Below are 16827 nucleotides of genomic sequence, written 5' to 3' on the forward strand. Positions count from 1 at the left end.
CATGTACTGCATCATCAGTACGGCAACCCGTAAGGATCACCCTTACATTACTGATCTTAAAAATGTTAAAAAACAGCCATAATTATTATTTCAAAATTCTATTGAATCTTCAATGTAATTACTATTTCTATAGTATTTATTTTATTATATCAGAGGGAATATTAAGAAGTAAAAAAGGTAATGCCATGGTGTGTTTCAGCGAATATAGTGGTCACATGGTAGTTAAGGTCCCCATTGAAATGTCTATAAACAAACCATTAACATGTTGTTAATGATGTTATAACCAGCAGTGAAAATTATTATATACCACTAAGGGATATGGCTTCGGCTCTGACCAGGGTCAGGATTAGGGTGCTGTCACTAACATCCAGTTAATCCAAAGTGGAGGCTGATTGTTATCACAGTTATATCAGTTTTTAAATAAAATGTAATTTATTAAATGTTTAAAAGCTCTACTCTGAAGTGTTACCAATGTATTAGTATAAAACATTCATAAATAAAGTATAAGTAATGCCCAAGTAAAGGAATTTAAACAGATAGCATGTTACTGGTGTAATTGTTATATCCATGTGTCAATCCTTGCAATAATAACAGGATACATGCACATTCTAAAGGTTCAAGTTCAACATTTTACGAGCTCCTATTGAATCCGAATGTATGCAACTCAGTTTACACATGATGCATTAAATTCAATTCAAAGACCAGTTTAATTATGGTTGCTTCTTCATACTCCTCTACCAGCTATAAAACTGTTTAAATTATTCATGTATTTATCTCCATACCTGGTAATTAGTGAAATTTCACATAAGTACAGATGTCATTATGTGACGACATCCTAAATTACTGTATGTAGAAATGAATTGCTGTTAATCAGGCCCAATCAGACGCAATTATATGTGACTAAACTCATTGGATAAAAAATGAATCACACATCATCACTGTAAAAACAAAGGCAAAGATTATAGTTCGGAATTGAATAGTATCTATTTTTTATGCCCTTACATGGGGTTCCCCATTCGAACAATAATCTTATTTCTGCATTCCCACACTTTTACAAGATAACCCGTTGATCACTGAAGGAAAGAAGAACGCAAATAAACTTCCAAAATCAAAACCTAATGAATAATGCCAAATACATATAGACCTGACAAAAAATAAATGCGATGCTTTCAAAAGATTCCATGTTAATGTGAATAATGTTTGAGAATGCTCTCATATGCATGGCAGAGGATTCCTAAGTGACAAGTGCTCTTGACTTTATCCTTGAAACTTGCTTAACTGTCTACTGTTCTGGTACATGAATGCCAAAGAAAATTAAAAATAAGAGTTGAGTGAATATTTTTTTTTACTTATCAAAGTCAACATGTCGCACTCTTTTTTCCTCAAAGTTTAGATGAGATGTTGTGTTTTTTCATAATTAGGGAGATCGTGGTAAAAGAGGGAAGAATGGTTTGTCCGGAAGCCCAGGTCTCCATGGTCCTCCAGGCAAGCAGGTATGTTAAAATCTTCAGCTGTAAACTCTTTAAACTCTACTTGTATTCTATTCAAGTGCCACTGTCCACCCGGATTGCCCTGTCCTGAAGAATCGAAGCTTCAAATTGAATCTGTAAACACAGCATAGAACCACAAAATGTCACAAAAACTGGAGCAGATTTTATAGGTCAATGATAATAATCAGTCTATAATGGCTTGTAGCTGCCAACCTGAGTGGGCTGTAAAATTAATCTTCTATGAAAACTCACAGGCTATAAGCTTTTAATCAATTTAGCATGTGATTTATTCAATTAAAACAAAACGCTAGAGAAGGAGACACTGCAGGAGTCTGTGAAAGCTATCATGAGCTAAAGGTCATAGCTGTTTAATTGTAGGCAGGGGGAGTAATTATATATAAACAGCTGGAGGGTTCCCATCTCCAATAAAATAGGTTAACGTCCCCAATCAGTTTATATCTGACTTTTTTATACAGAAAAATGTTTTATCAATTCACGTGAATAATGGTTCTCAGTATTAGGAACAAAATACAAACAATAGAACCAACTACAGTACATTATTAGCCAATTATGATATGATTGGATTCAATGAAACTAGGTAGCCTCACATTAATTTATATACATGCCTAAACTTGTCTTCTATTAGAATAAGGCAAGTGATTCTATGTTTCCCTGAATCATTTTCAGCATGACCCTACAGTGTTTTCTGGTGTCAAATCTTGTTCGAGCAGTTTCACTTCTCCATGTTAAATGGATGTATAGCTGAGCGTGGCCTCTGGTGTAATGCAAAATTGAGCTAGAGGAGGCAGCTCAGGCAGCTGAGGTCCCTGCTACCCGCAGGGAGGGTGATGACGTCACTGTATCCAAACTAGCTCCGCTACACCCCGTAACCCAATCTCATCACATCTTAGAAGCTCACCAAGGATGGGCCTAGTCTGTAGTGCGATGGGATGAAAACCAAGTGGTGTAGATGGACCAGTAAGTGGAACTCTTCTGTCTAGACCAGAATTTCCAAAGCAGTGCCCTAGTATGGCAGCTGGGGATACAACACTTTCAGAGGTGCCTTCCTCTCATGAGACATTGGACCAAGTTCCAAACTCATTAAAGATCACAAGCCAATGTTCAGAAGAATCTCTGGTTTCCTGGCTAAAGTTCCACCCTAAATCCAGGTGGCCATTTGCCCCCCCCAAATCTTCCCTTTTATTCCATCGGTGAAGTCATTTTTGAAATTCTCCACCTGATCTGCTGGGTAGCGGGTCTTCTGTTGCGTAATGCCTGCCACACACCACCCAGGTGGATGTTGCACTTCAGTAGTGGATAAAGTGGATCCCCTCCTGTGTGGAGCAGTATGGAGTCCTTTGTGATGAAAATCAGAATAGAAATACCAGCAGCTAATGAATTATCTCTCTCCAGAATTCAATGTTGGTGTATCCTTAGTGATAGGAGATGTGAAGAAAGGGAATTTCACTTCTTCTCCAGCCACCAGCAGATGTCAAAGCTACTCTCCTATCCAATGTTTTTTGTCATGCATTGGCTTTGCCAGCACTTATTATTCTGTGGGTGCATACACTTTGAACAGCTAATGAATGATATTATTAGCGATGCTTATGATAATATTCACTGTTACTCAGTAATCTAGAATGATTTTGTTATCCACAGCATGCATCAGTATTAGGATGAACAGCATAAAAACTTTCCTTGCTGGACTGTTGCTCTCATACAGTTGCTCACATGCCGTTTTTTTGGAATATACTTAAGTTCAGTGGTTAGATTTTAGTAACAATAATAATACGTTTTATGGCAGACACATACTGATGATTTGCTCTTTGCCATTGTATCACTCAATATATTCAAAAACCCACCGTTAAACGAGCTCTTTGTCTGCCTGCCAGTAAATGAATTGTCTGGTGTCAAGTAATTAAACAGATGTGCTGAATTAGAGAAAATCAAGCAAATAAACAAAGCCAGAGTGAGAGTCAGTATGAAAAGTGTATAAAGACGTGTACTTTGATGCAAAGTGTAAACAGTAACTAACGTGCAGGAAGCATTTCACATACTGTAGATCTCCAGGGTAGGTTTCTTCAAGTTAATCAATATTATTGTTTTGCAAATGTTATTTTTCAATGTGAAATTTGTTTTGTGAATAAATATGAGAACTGGGTCTTAGTGTTGTTTACATTGAATAGCAGAATTTCTACTGTCTTAAAAACTCACATAATCATAAAAGACTAATAAAAATGTTGTCATTTTATTTTAGGGATTGTCAGGTTTGCCTGGAAGTAAAGGTGACAAGGTAAGAGAAACCTCTTATTTTCTAACCATCATAAGAACGGTTCCTTCTTACAGACGTGTCATCATTTTGTATTTCTGCACATTACACACAATGGTAAGTACTGTAACAGTGCTGAGGTTATTTATGCATCTTGTAATGTAAATACTATAGTTAGTGTTCAAATGCTGTTTACAAACATAGAATAAAAAACTTTACAAACTCATGTAAAGGACAGCATGCAAATTCCAAAACCATTTCATAAAGTCCCTATACACATTGCCTTGGCTACTAAGAAATATTCAACTGAAACCCAAAATAAGCAGCACAGTGGTGACAGCGTGGTTAGCATTCCTGTCTAACAGCTCTGGGGATCTTTAAAATCAATATTGAAAGTGTAAATTACCAGGGTGCTATCTGCATGAGTTTTTACTGAATGTTCTCCCAATGGGCTCTCTTCATGTGGGTTTCTTCCCAAAGTCCAATGACATACTAGTAGGTTAATTGGTATCTGGAAAAATGTGCCCTGTGGCGAGTGCTTTTGTGAGTGCTGTGAGGTGTGAGTCTGTGTTTGTGACTGTACAATGTGTCTGTTCGATGGACTGGCATCCCATCCAGGGTCTATCCTGCCTCAAGCCTGTTGCTTACCTGGTTAGGTCTGTCTGCGACTCTGTATTGGATAAAGCAGTTTAGAAAATGAATGGATGGAAGTTACTCTCAGTCACTGCCTGCATGGCCATTGTGTTCTGAACATGTATGACCCAAAATTTGTTGTGTGTACACCAGAGCCCTTTGTGTCGACACATACAGTAATCTGTGTAACTTCATTATTCACAGTCTACATCATTTGATCTGACCAGGAACCTATGTAATTAACAGGGTGACACAGTGCCTGGTGAACCAGGAGAAAGAGGAGTTGTGGGGCTCCCAGGACGTAGGGTGAGTTTCACACCTTAACAGCAGTTAGACACGGACAATGGCTGTACTGTCACAGCAATTCCCTGCTTAAAGGCAGCCTGGGCAGTAACAGTACATATCTTCCTGAATTTGCACTCGTATGTTTTTTTTTATTATTCCTAGTGTCCTATAAAATACCAATCAAGCAGCCTCCACCAATCAAAAGCCATTTCTTAACTGGCCTAATGTTAAGCAGCAAGTCCACCCATGACAGTACGGAAATCTCAACTAGATGCATAGCTATTTTAAATACAACACTTTCACTTTAATATGAAGCGTTAGATCTGCTTTGCTGCTGTGCGTCCTATAACATACATTCCTTCTGTTGTCTGCATAACCTTTGTAGTGTGCTCGGTTTAGTTTTCCACATTTTGAAGGTGTTATTTTTCCCATTTTTATTTTATACAATTTGCCATTGTAGGGGAAGAAAGTACGTTTTTGGGGAATAAATAACTGAAATGATGGCTACAGGGTTTCCTTAAGTGAAGCGAATAAAGATGCCCACTAATTCAAGTCCTGGTGATACCACTGGCTGAACGTGAATGGCACACAATTAGCAGGGCACTGTCAAGGACAATGGGTATTGCTTGGCCAGGATCTTATCAGCTTTCAGAGAAACGGAAGAGGAATGCCAACTCCTGTGATGTGTAGAGAGCCTGCAGGTTTGCAGTAACTCTAGCAAGAGATGGAATCCTTAAAATGGCAGCTCTGAAAAAAAAGCCTTTATGATTTTAACTAGTAACAGGCTAAGCTTAGAAAATGAAGAATAATATATACAGGATTCTTATAATCTATGTAATAATTAAAATAATATAATGAAGTTCTGTTACATCTTATACATTAAACCTATGATTCTTTTACTGCATTATCTTGTAAAAGGCATCTTACAAGACATTTTAAATGTAATTTAGATCATAATAAACTCTAATTTTTTACAAAGTTATCATTTCTATGGGCAATAATTTCTACGGTCAGTTTCTAATGTGACAGTGTGGGAGTGGGAGGAGCCGCGGAGAACACCGGTTAAAGTCGACGCCCAGTATGAGGGGGCGGAGGCACCGGTGTGAGATTAGCGAAAAACAAGGGGAAAAAAATGTGTCACTTTGCACAGTGGCGTCCAGGCAGGACCGTTTCTTTTTAACAGTGTCCAGCCTGGGCAAAAAGAGCCGCTTGGGACAGCGGTAACCAGACTGGACTTACCCTATCTAACGGGATCCAGTCTGGTGGCTAAAAAGCGCAAGGCCAAAAATAAAAAGAACTCAACCTTTCCCGGAGAGAGAGATAAACGACGGGACAAGAGGGGGAAAAAAGAAAACTAGGGAAACCGCGGCCCCCTCTGTAGAAGGTTCTCCCCCTTGCGGCGGTCTGCGCGGCCCTCTGGGAGGTACTCAGTGTGTGTTAAAGGGCCGCCACAGCTGCTGCTCGTCCCCAATTAGCAAAAAGGCTGGTGTGGTTACTAAGGCAATGCGTCGCCCTTAATCCAGGGCTCCACCCCCACACTAAACACAGCCCCGCGTCAGTAAGTAAGATCTGATAAAAACTACATATAAACTCAATTTTATTATAACATAAAATATTACAGATTAATTATGTGGGCAGTTGTGATAGTTTGCATTTGCTGCAAAAGAACAAGTAAAAGTCTTTTGTAAAAGAGAATGCCTTCTTCAAAGGCTGAAGAAGGCTCCATAGCCAGTAGTCGCATGGTGTATCCTTTCTATTTTTCAGCACGGAATTCATCTTTACTTGTTCCTTTCCATATTAACTGTTCCTAGGTTCAAGTAAATACTTGAAAACACTCTTGATCTCTTAACAATGCAGCCTGTTTTACAGAGTATGCTAAAGACTGAAAATGGGTAAAGTTCAAAGTTGTCAAATTCTAATGTCCATGGTGTGTAAACATAGATTTGTTAAAAAAATATTGTGAAGGTTAGTCAGAGATGGAAAGAGCAGTAAGCAAAATAAATCTGATTAGTTAGGAGTCATATTGTGATAAAATTGCATGTCAATAACATTTTATCGATTAGGTCTTTATTGTTTTCAAACCCAATTTAGGGAGAAAAGGGCATTGCTGGCATTCGGGGGCCTGCAGGACCTCTGGTGAGTGAACAGCTAGTGTTTCAAGAACACTGATTCTCTGAAATGATTTTTTCATGTCTGTTTACTTGTTAAAGAATATGTAGCACGTCTTTGTAGTAAATACTGCAAAACCTTGGGGAGAGCAATAACTGTACAAATACATTATATACCTGTACAGCAAGAGGATCCAGCTGTAGTCCTGGAAAGCCACAATTCAGCAAGCTTGATTGGTTACCTTTAAATCATCAATCATATAACACTCACAAAGATTTATATCTTCACTGCTGATGCAGGTGAGTCTTTCGAGTTCATTTAAAATACAAATACAACCTCAGTTACTTCCCAAGAATCATAGTTGGACACTTCTAACTTAAATCAATTAACTTAAATACTTAAATGTATGAAAACTGGACCATGCAAGACCCAATGGATTGATTTGGGCTTTCCAGAACCAGAGTTAGCCATCCCTTGTGTAAATGCAGAACTATGAGAAAAGTATAAGGGGATGTTTTGCTAAAATCTAAGTAGAAAAAGAAGAATCCAAATAAAAAAAAAATTTGTTTCCAATGTTCTTCATGAATTGTACTCTAGCCTTTTCACCAGCCTTTTGTTAGGAACAAAATCTACACATGATGCGCTCTGAACATTTTTGTGTAGCAACTGTAAGGGTTTAATGCTGCTCTGTTTTGTCCATTTAGTTCTAATCATTTCCTTAAGCAGCTACTGTACATGCTGGTTTTAAAATGTTATAACACAGAAAGTGTTTCTTATTGTAATGGTTTTGGCTTTTTTCCCCATTTCTCACCAGGGTCCCAAAGGACTACCAGGTGCCAGAGGAGAGAAGGTGCGTGTTTGTGTTGCATATTCAGTATTATGGCAAAAAACAGCATTGTCAAAGTACAAATATAACCGTACACAGAAAATACTGTTTCTAGCATTTGGTCAGACTACCATTTCAATGTAGTACAATTGCACAGTTTTTTTATATAGTTATTAATTCTTAGTATTGTATTAATATTATATTAATATATATATATATCATGTAATATTATACTATTAATAGTATATTCATTTCACCCTGGATTTTTAATATTTTATTATTATTGTAATTTACAGTGCAACAATTTTAAATTTTTATTTACTTTCCAATACTTTTTGATGCTGATGTTACTGAAGCATAGTTACAGTAGCATTGAATTTTTAAAATGCTCTTCATTGCTGTTGCTCAGACCCTTTCTGTGAACTGATTTCTCTTGAGAGGTTTCTTGCTGTCAAACCAGGATGAAGTTGGATTATTTTATTCTGGCTATGTAAAAAAAAAAGTATACAGTACAGTATATACTGTACTTCAAAAAGTTAGTTCAAATTCCTCAAAGGAGTCTCAAGCTTGTGGAAAACCTTTAAAGTCCTTAATTCATTCTTTGGCTTCACATTTTACAATTGACTTTTCTATACAAAGGTATTTTTTATAAATATAAATTTATAAATTATACATTTTATACCTACAGAAATATGTACAGAATACCTACAAAGGTATTTACTGAGCCCACACAAAATAATGACTGAGAGTTGTGCGTGTTTGTGTCTGTGTGTCCCCTGCAGGCTGATTATCCTGCCTTGTGCCTGTGGCTTGCTGAAAACTATATTGGATTAAGGAGCTGGAATATGGATGGATAATAACTAAGAATTAATTTATGTTGCAGAGTTTTTGTAGTGTAATTAAACTAATTCATATTAGTTTTTCCTAATTCTCGTATCATTATTGTCGGTAAAATTGACTAGCATACCAGGTATGCCAGAATCTAGATAATTGATATAAAATAGGAAGAGCAGTGGTCCCAGTACAGATTCCTGTGGTACTCTACTGTAGCGCAGTACCACCGGTGATGTGTTAAATGTGATATAATTACAGCATCCCAATTTCCCTAAATGCTTGCCACCTGTAACATAATAATAAATCGTTTATGAAAAACTATCTAAAAATTAACATTTGAAAATATCTTAAAAATAGGAGTGTAAAACATGGAACAGAACACAGAGCTCTCCATTTTGCTGTACTGCTGATGGACTGAGCTGTACAGAGTAGGCTGCCAGTGAAGATTTCAGAACTGACGACACTCTGTAAACAGAGCATCAGGCAGGTGTCAGATGCATATAAAAATCACCTTAAAATCTCTATGGTTTAGATTAAGCTTTTTTTTAACTGAATTGGATTTACAACCCTGTTTGTGGAAAAAATGGCCAAATGCAGTACAAGATGCCAATCTACAATATATACAATCTCACACTAAAACTACCAGAACTATTTCCAATCAATCTGAACTAGTCTTGTAATAAACTAGAAATGAAGGACAGAGCAGCAAACAGGTGTAATCTATGCCACTGATGTAGTTGTGAGTAATTATGATGCCTCAATCATCGTTTTTAAAGGGTGACAGTTTTGTCCTAAGAAGGAGTTATAAGATCAGTATGGTTACCCATGAGCTACAGTACATACAGTAAGGAGCACATGTAGCTCTTCTCTGCCTCTGCTAGGATTCAGTCATCACTTGTGGCCTTGGAGTAAACATAGCATCACTCTGTAGGCACCAGTGAACTTCTCAGATCCAAAGAGCGTCTAGGTTTCAGGGGCCTGTCGACTGTACTGAACCCCTGTAGACCCAACAGAAAGGTCCATCAGAGTAGAAATGTTTTAAAAATAGATTAAACCTAAGAGCATGTGATTATGATGTTTTAAAATTGGAAATGCGATGAAAGTGCATTTCATTCATGTTATGCACATTTTACAGTGAGGAGCTCCGCTACCTCTGTTGCTCCTCATACATCCACTCTCTCATTCATTATTGAGTTGCAGCAAGTTTTGCAAATTAATCACACCCCATTTCCATATAAGAAATCTTCTAGTTTAATTACCCAAGTTTGTTTTCCATAACCTTACAGACTAACAAAAGTCAGACTTCATCAGTCTATAATAGGTTATGTTTTGTCACCCTTTTTATGGATATGCACTAATATTCTCCATTCTACAGTACTATCCCTGTGCTAAGCAATTATTGGAAGAGTTTTACTAAATGTTTACAAAGGACAATTGGCTGGTTACCATCTGGGATTAGGACCTGGAGGTTTATTAATCTTGAGAGTTTATAGCACATGCCTGTAATATATACTTCCTGTAATGTATACTGTTTGATATAGAACATGGTAAACGGGAAACTTTGTTTTCTTGTTGTTTTGGAATTGGAAGACCCTTTTATTGTGTGTCTTTCTTCAAGTACACTGCAGCATGCATTTGTGGATTTTGTAATAAAATGGAAATTGAGTCATGAAACAAAAGTTAAGAAAGAGGTCAAACTTGAAACTTGTCTGCTTCCTCTGTCCTACACATAAAAATCTCCCCCTTTTTTGGTTTTGTTGCACTGAGCTTTGCACTGTTTCATCCCGAATACAGCTCTGTTCATGCAAAAGATCTGTGCTTCCTGTCTGAAGAAATTACATTTACAGTGTCGAATTGAAAATAAGGAAAAACAGATCTTGGAAAACATATAGAAGTTATTCAGATAATATTCCAGAAGTATTCAACTGGATGTTCTCATGACTTTGTGTCTGTTATTTCAAAGTAAAATCACAATGGTTTGGCAGCAGAAACAAAATGATAAGGGTTAGGCAAAGTGGAGGGATTAGGAACTGTGGATAGAAATTATACTAATACTTTTACTTATTTAATCCCAGTAATAACATTTTAAGTACATGTAGACAGGTTACTGGATCTTAAAGTATATATTTGGGATGTTTTACCATTACTCTTCCTTTCTTACCAAGTAACAGTAGCAAAGTTTCATAAAGGACTTTATTTTAATTATTTTAAATTCTCCCTTTGGTCTTTTCACTTATTAAAGTGGGATATAACCCCTGCACATTAATGTTGTGGCTGGCAAAATCAGAGTAGACAGGCTACCTATTGTTGACCAAACTGCTGTTCAGCAAGAGGCAGGCTAGTCATGGAGCAGGTAAATTAAGGAAGGAAGAGAGAAAGCAGACTTCCTCCCAACTCAGAAGAAGAAAAAAGTGAAGGAGTAGGTATTACTCGCCGGTTTTATAGAGGGAGAGGGTGAACTGAGATAAAAGGGGAGAGAGGAGCAGGGGGAGCAGATCACTACAATACCTATTTTCTTAACTTTTCAAATGATGTTAATCGGCAATCTGGTTTCTGATAAGATGCAGTATATCACAATATATTCCCAACGGCGGACAAATATTTGGCAAATGAGCATGCAATCCATTTTTAGAAGAGACAAATGAAATTTCTATTAATCCAGTATTTTGTATTTTTTTCTAGCACTTGCCCAGTGCTGATTGTAAAGTCGGTCTGTAAGCCCTCTTAATAAATAAATAATCTTTGATAAAGAAAACATGTACATTTAGTGTTAAACTCATATGTTTCTAAAATACCTTTTTACAGGGTGATCGAGGTTTTCCAGGCTACAAAGGAGAAAGGGTAAAGACAAAAAAAACATATCCCACATCTTAAAGAATGCAGATTGCTGTTTTTGTTTGAAGTACTCTTAATGCCTGTGATTTTAACATCTTGCTTTTAATAGAAGAAACCAGCTTTTTATTATGTTGATTTTCTAATCCTGCTTTGTTTAAGGGAAGCCCACTAACTTTGATGGGACCTCAGGGGTATAAGGGCAACAAAGGAGATCCAGTAAGAACACAATATCTTTTATTTTATTATCAGCTATAACACAACAGTGCTTTATAGTCGTGTCTCTTCTGACAAATTTGAAATTTCTTTATATTCTTTGGTATTTATTATTAATTGCTATTAGATGTTTTTACCTTCCAAAAGAAAAAAAAAATCTGTATTTAAAAAAAAACAAGAGAAAGGTTTTCAGAATGGGAATGAGCCTCAAAGTGAGGTTTCTAGTTCAAAGAATTTCTGATAAGAGTATTTTTGGGGATTGCGACTGATACTTTCTAGGTGAATAAAAAGAACATTAAATTGTCAATTAATAAAGCATTAATGTATGAGAATAATGTGAGTTTTATGTATAGGCCTTATTAACTGGTAGCAGGGATCAGCTAAATCGTAGTTATTAACACTCTATTGTTCAATTAATCTACAACAGGTTATAATGAATTTTTAAATGGAGTATGTGACCCCTGTTACCCAGATGTTCACAATAAGTACAGTACATGTCAGAAAGAAAACAAGGCATGTACAAGTACTTTAAATCAAGGAATGAGACCAACGGGCTAATCTTAAGTGAAAACATTCTGTTTAGTATTTTTAGAATTGGCAAAATAATCAGAACTTTCAGGGATTCTCAAACGGGATACACAATCTCAATCCATTATGGAGCAGCTATCCTAATTTGAGAACTTCTCTGTAGTCAACATTTTGATTAACAACAAACTTCACCACAAAAAAACAGCATGACAAAGAAGAAGAAAGCCAATGTTTATTATGTATGAGGACTTTACGTCAGTTGTTGTCAAAAATACAACACAAGACTTCCTTGATTAATGAATTCTGTCTTTGTAAGGGTGAGAGAGGCCCTCCTGGCTTTGATGGAGATAAAGGAGAAAAGGGAGAAGATGGGCCTTCAGGCGAAAAGGTATTCTGTGACATCAAAAAAGTTCTCTTTTTTACTCATACAGTGGAAGAAATCAGATGCCACTGCAAAGTATCTTTCAAGATCTTGAGGCTTCAAGCTGGGAGCAGACAACAATTTACAACTGGGTTTAAGGATACAATTTTTACTTTAGCTAAATAGATTTGGTGCACCAAATACAAGTGCAATTCAGATAGATCTGGATAATGAATAAATAGATGACTTATGACTACACATGGGAACATTAGGGAGATATTTTAATTGGGTTAAGGCAGTCAGATCATTTTTCTTTAAAAGTAAGTCTGACTTACTTTTAATAACAATGGCACTCACACATTGTTTTTTGAAGATGACTATGTTGGGTCAGTATAGCAATCATCATACATTGGTGATTATTGTTCACGACACTATAACTGTTTCTCATAGGCAGATGGTTGGCAATCCCTCACACACAAATCTCGGCAATTGTTGAAGTATACAAGTGTTTCCCAAGTTCTAAAACCAGCCAGTTATTCAAGCAAGAAGTATTTTTCTCTGTTTGAAGTGTTCCTCTCATTCCTCTTACTGTTATTGCTGAAGGGCCTCAAAGGGGAACCAGGGACCAAAGGAGCCATGGGCCCATTCGGTGCCCGGGGACCAGCCGGACAGAAGGTCTGCATTGGATTCATGGGAATGTGTACTGTAGGAATCATTTTCTTCTTTAACCTCTGCGGTATGGTGACTTACAGTAAGCTGACCGCAGTATTCTAGATGAAATCTAATAAGTGCATTGTAGACCTTAAGTATAGCTTTCCTGGATTTAAATTCCCCCCATTTTTTCTATATCTAGAAATCTATTTCTAGAATATCTATTTTTATCACTTAGTCACATTGTCTTGATGGAGACCTAGAAGAATCTGCAGTACATAAGATAAAAACACTTTATTGGCCATATACTGTATAATTTCTTGTATTAGGAATTTGTCTTTTCACATACCCCAACTACTGTATCTCTCCATGAGACACATAGACAGGGAGAGAAGCTTGGAGTCAGAGCACAGGGTCAGCCATTTCCTCTGCTGGCTGCAGGATATGAACCGGCAACCTTCCAGCCACAGGCGCAGATCCTTGGCCACAGAGCCACTGCACCGCCCACACTTTTCCTGTAACTCTGAAGTACCAATGTGAAAGGTGTATGACATGTTCCTGATACTAGTATACATCACTGTGCACTTACCAATGTTGAATTTCAAAGGGCCACATGTCGGCCCAGTCCATTATTCTGTAACTCCCTTTCCACTCTTTCTGTTTGCCACATCCACTATTTTAGGAAAATTTGACTAATTTGCTGACTACACTGAAAACCCGTTCCACACTGCTGGAATTGCTGCACACCATTACACATACTGTATCTGCCCAGACAGAGGTTATACCTCTTAAAATAACATGCCGTTTCTGTTAATTAAACTGGTTCTTGAACCATGTACCTTCTACTGCTTTTAATTTGTAAACAAACCATTTTTAAGACACTTTATCATATGCTTTCTGTAAAGCTACATATATAATGTCTTACGTTTAAGTGTTGCCCATTGTCCTTGTTGGTTGTTTGAAGAATTCCAGAAAGTTAGTTACACAAGGCCTTCACCTTCTAAACCTATGTTGGCTCTCTCTTAAAACGTCCTTGTTTTTTTAAGTATTCTGATTTAGCTCTAACTTTCACATGAATTTACCAGAAACAGAAGTGAGGCTCTATAGTACATAGTTACCTGGCTCAGTTCTGTCCTGCTTTGTGTAGACTGACAATACAATTGTGATTTTTCAATCTGCGGGTACTACGCCCATTCTAAGTTTCTTAGAAAGAGCTGAAATATTCTTTCTCAGGTTCTACTGTATGAATAGCATTTCTCATTTCCTTAAGCACAACTGAAAATAATTTATTATTTAAAGGTGTTAAAGTGACCCGTGTGAAAACCTTTAAATATTTTTGCTCATATCCATTCTAGAATCCATATTCCTCTGTATCGTTTCACTTTCTGAAGTTAAGTTTTGAGTGATTCACAAGAAAGAACTTGCAGCACTGATCTACTGATGTCAGGGACTTTGATCTCCAGCATTAATTTGCAAGTGACTCATAATGGCTAAAAATCTTTTGAGAGCACCAATTAATTAATCTTAGAATGTGGCTTCTCAAATGCAGATGTGCAGAGCCAAAAGAGATTATTCTGATCTCTGTTTGAAACAAATATCAATCTGTAAAATTTCTAAATGAATTAAATTAACATGAATGGGATAAACTCTGAGAATAATAAGTTCTTGGAATTTGAGATCAAATAGCAAAAGTATATTTGGTTTTCCTTACAAGCTACAACAAATACATGTAAATCCATGTTCATTTTAATTTTCCACGCAGCATTAATTGACAGTTTGTTGTTAGTCAGATAATTCTTGAGTTATTAAACAAAAAATACCATAGCATTACCACAGGGTACAAAGTACATAGTTCAAGTAGATAGCTGCATCAGCATGCGTAGGCTGCAAAGGAATAAGTAAAGGTTCATTCCATGTGGACAAGAGAAGAAAGGAAACACAACGTTTCAGCTGTGGAGCTTTTTCACACCTGAAGAACACATAGCCAAAACGTTGTTTCCTTTCTTCTCTTTTTAGCATGGAATAAACCTTTACTTGTTCCTTTGCAGAATACAAATCCTGGTTGAGCTAATAAACATCTTTGCTTTTACAAAAACTCAGGAAGTGCATATATTTTTATATTATTAAAAAAAACTACTGTAAGTGCTCTATAATTTTCATATGAAAGCTAGTGTTGATCCTTCTCTACAGGGTGAACCAGGGGAAGCTGGCATCAATGGAGAAGTGGTACGTTTACATATTTGACATTACTGTGTAACAAAATTGTGATTTTCTCTCTTTTTTCCAAGACAAATAATTCCGTGACAACCCTGCATTGGTCTGTAAGATTGTGGTTATAAGAATGATCTTGAAACATTTCTTACAAGTAAAGGTTTAGGTTAAAAGGCATTCTGGATACTTATTGTCTTAGCTAATGATGGCTTAGCTGGAACAAAAAACAGCAGGTGTGTAGTCCTCCACGACCAGGACCAAGAACCCCTGCTTTAATCTATTAATCTATTGGCTAACACACCTATTTACACAGGTTTTCCTGTCAGAAATAGTTTCCTGCATCAGTTACTGTACATCTAGTAGTGTTTTGTGAGGAAGAAGCAAAGTAAAACTAAATATTTTGTTAACAAGATTCATTTACAGCAGTGTTGTTAGATGGGCATTGGATAGCAAGTAAAAATCATAGTACCTTAGTTAAATAACACATACTGCAGGGGTGGCACAGTGCTGCAGTGGTTAGCATTGTTGCCTCACAGAGCTGGGGCCCTGGGTTTAATTCCAGCTCTCTGTGTGGAGTATGTATGATCTCACCAAGTTCATATGGGTATTCACTGGGTTCTCCTGTTTCCTCCCGCAGTCTAAAATACATCCTGGTAGGTTGTTTGGCTTCTACAAAATTCAGTGTGTGTGTTTGTGTCTGTGTGTGACCTGCAAGGGCTTTTCGTCCTGTTCAGGTTGTTTTCTGTCTTGTGCTTGTTGTTTGGTGGGGTAGGTTCTCGTTTCTCCTTTGACTTTGTAGTGGCTAAAGCAGTTAGATTATGGAGGGATAAATAATACACATTGACTTGCACAGTAAAGCCAAACAGACACCTTGAAGGCCACCATGCACCAGCACAGTACTGTTTCCTGGAGCTTCAAGTTTAGAAATGGGGTAATTCTTCAGCAAATGACTCTCCCTTCAGGGCAGGAATGGAGAAGATGGTGTGGATGGAGCTAAAGGTGCAAAAGGAGATCGCGGTCTTCAGGGTCAAAAAGGTGACAAGGTGGGCAGAATGCCTAGTTTGACAACGCTTTGTTTATACAGTAGTGCGATTATTGAAGGCTCAGTTCATAAGTTAATTATGTTCTAGTGTTCTAATGAAATGTAAAACAGGAGCAAATTGTCTGTGCTATAGCTCAGCACAAAACCTTTAAAAAATAAAAGTTATTTATTATTTATTAATAATAATATATACCATTAAACTTGTCAATATCAGTAAGTAACCCATGTTTTAATATGAGAAAATTATGTTCTCAGTTATCAGTCAATGAGCTAATATCTAATATCTAATATCTAATATCATTGGTGGTGGTGGAGGGGAGACCCCATTACATGTAAAGCGCTTTGAGTGGAGTGTCCAGAAAAGCGCTATATAAGTGTAAGCAATTATTATTATTATTATAATTATCTATTAAATGCTTATCTGAGAATCTTCTCATGTGGAGAAATTAATTTATTTGCTATCCTGTGTTTTTCTAGGGTGACGAAGGAGATCCTGGCCTGCCTGGAGATACAGGAGAGAAAGGAGAAAAAGTGAGAAAA

The 16827-nt window shown here is 36.9% G+C and overlaps 1 protein-coding gene across 1 annotated transcript in view; it reads left to right on the forward strand.

The window, feature by feature from the left end:
* Positions 1-16827, forward strand: part of col7a1l (collagen type VII alpha 1-like) — a 154376-nt gene that overhangs the window by 107832 nt on the left and 29717 nt on the right. Inside the window, exons 85-96 of the mRNA XM_069192546.1 lie at positions 1422-1493; positions 3748-3783; positions 4639-4698; positions 6769-6813; positions 7601-7636; positions 11252-11287; positions 11441-11497; positions 12339-12410; positions 12987-13058; positions 15225-15260; positions 16208-16288; positions 16765-16818. Coding sequence (XP_069048647.1) covers positions 1422-1493; positions 3748-3783; positions 4639-4698; positions 6769-6813; positions 7601-7636; positions 11252-11287; positions 11441-11497; positions 12339-12410; positions 12987-13058; positions 15225-15260; positions 16208-16288; positions 16765-16818 — 657 coding nt within the window. The remainder of the gene's footprint in view (positions 1-1421; positions 1494-3747; positions 3784-4638; positions 4699-6768; positions 6814-7600; positions 7637-11251; positions 11288-11440; positions 11498-12338; positions 12411-12986; positions 13059-15224; positions 15261-16207; positions 16289-16764; positions 16819-16827) is intronic.

The sequence above is a fragment of the Lepisosteus oculatus genome, chromosome 7, assembly GCF_040954835.1.
Source record: "Lepisosteus oculatus isolate fLepOcu1 chromosome 7, fLepOcu1.hap2, whole genome shotgun sequence".
Taxonomy (NCBI): domain Eukaryota; kingdom Metazoa; phylum Chordata; class Actinopteri; order Semionotiformes; family Lepisosteidae; genus Lepisosteus; species Lepisosteus oculatus.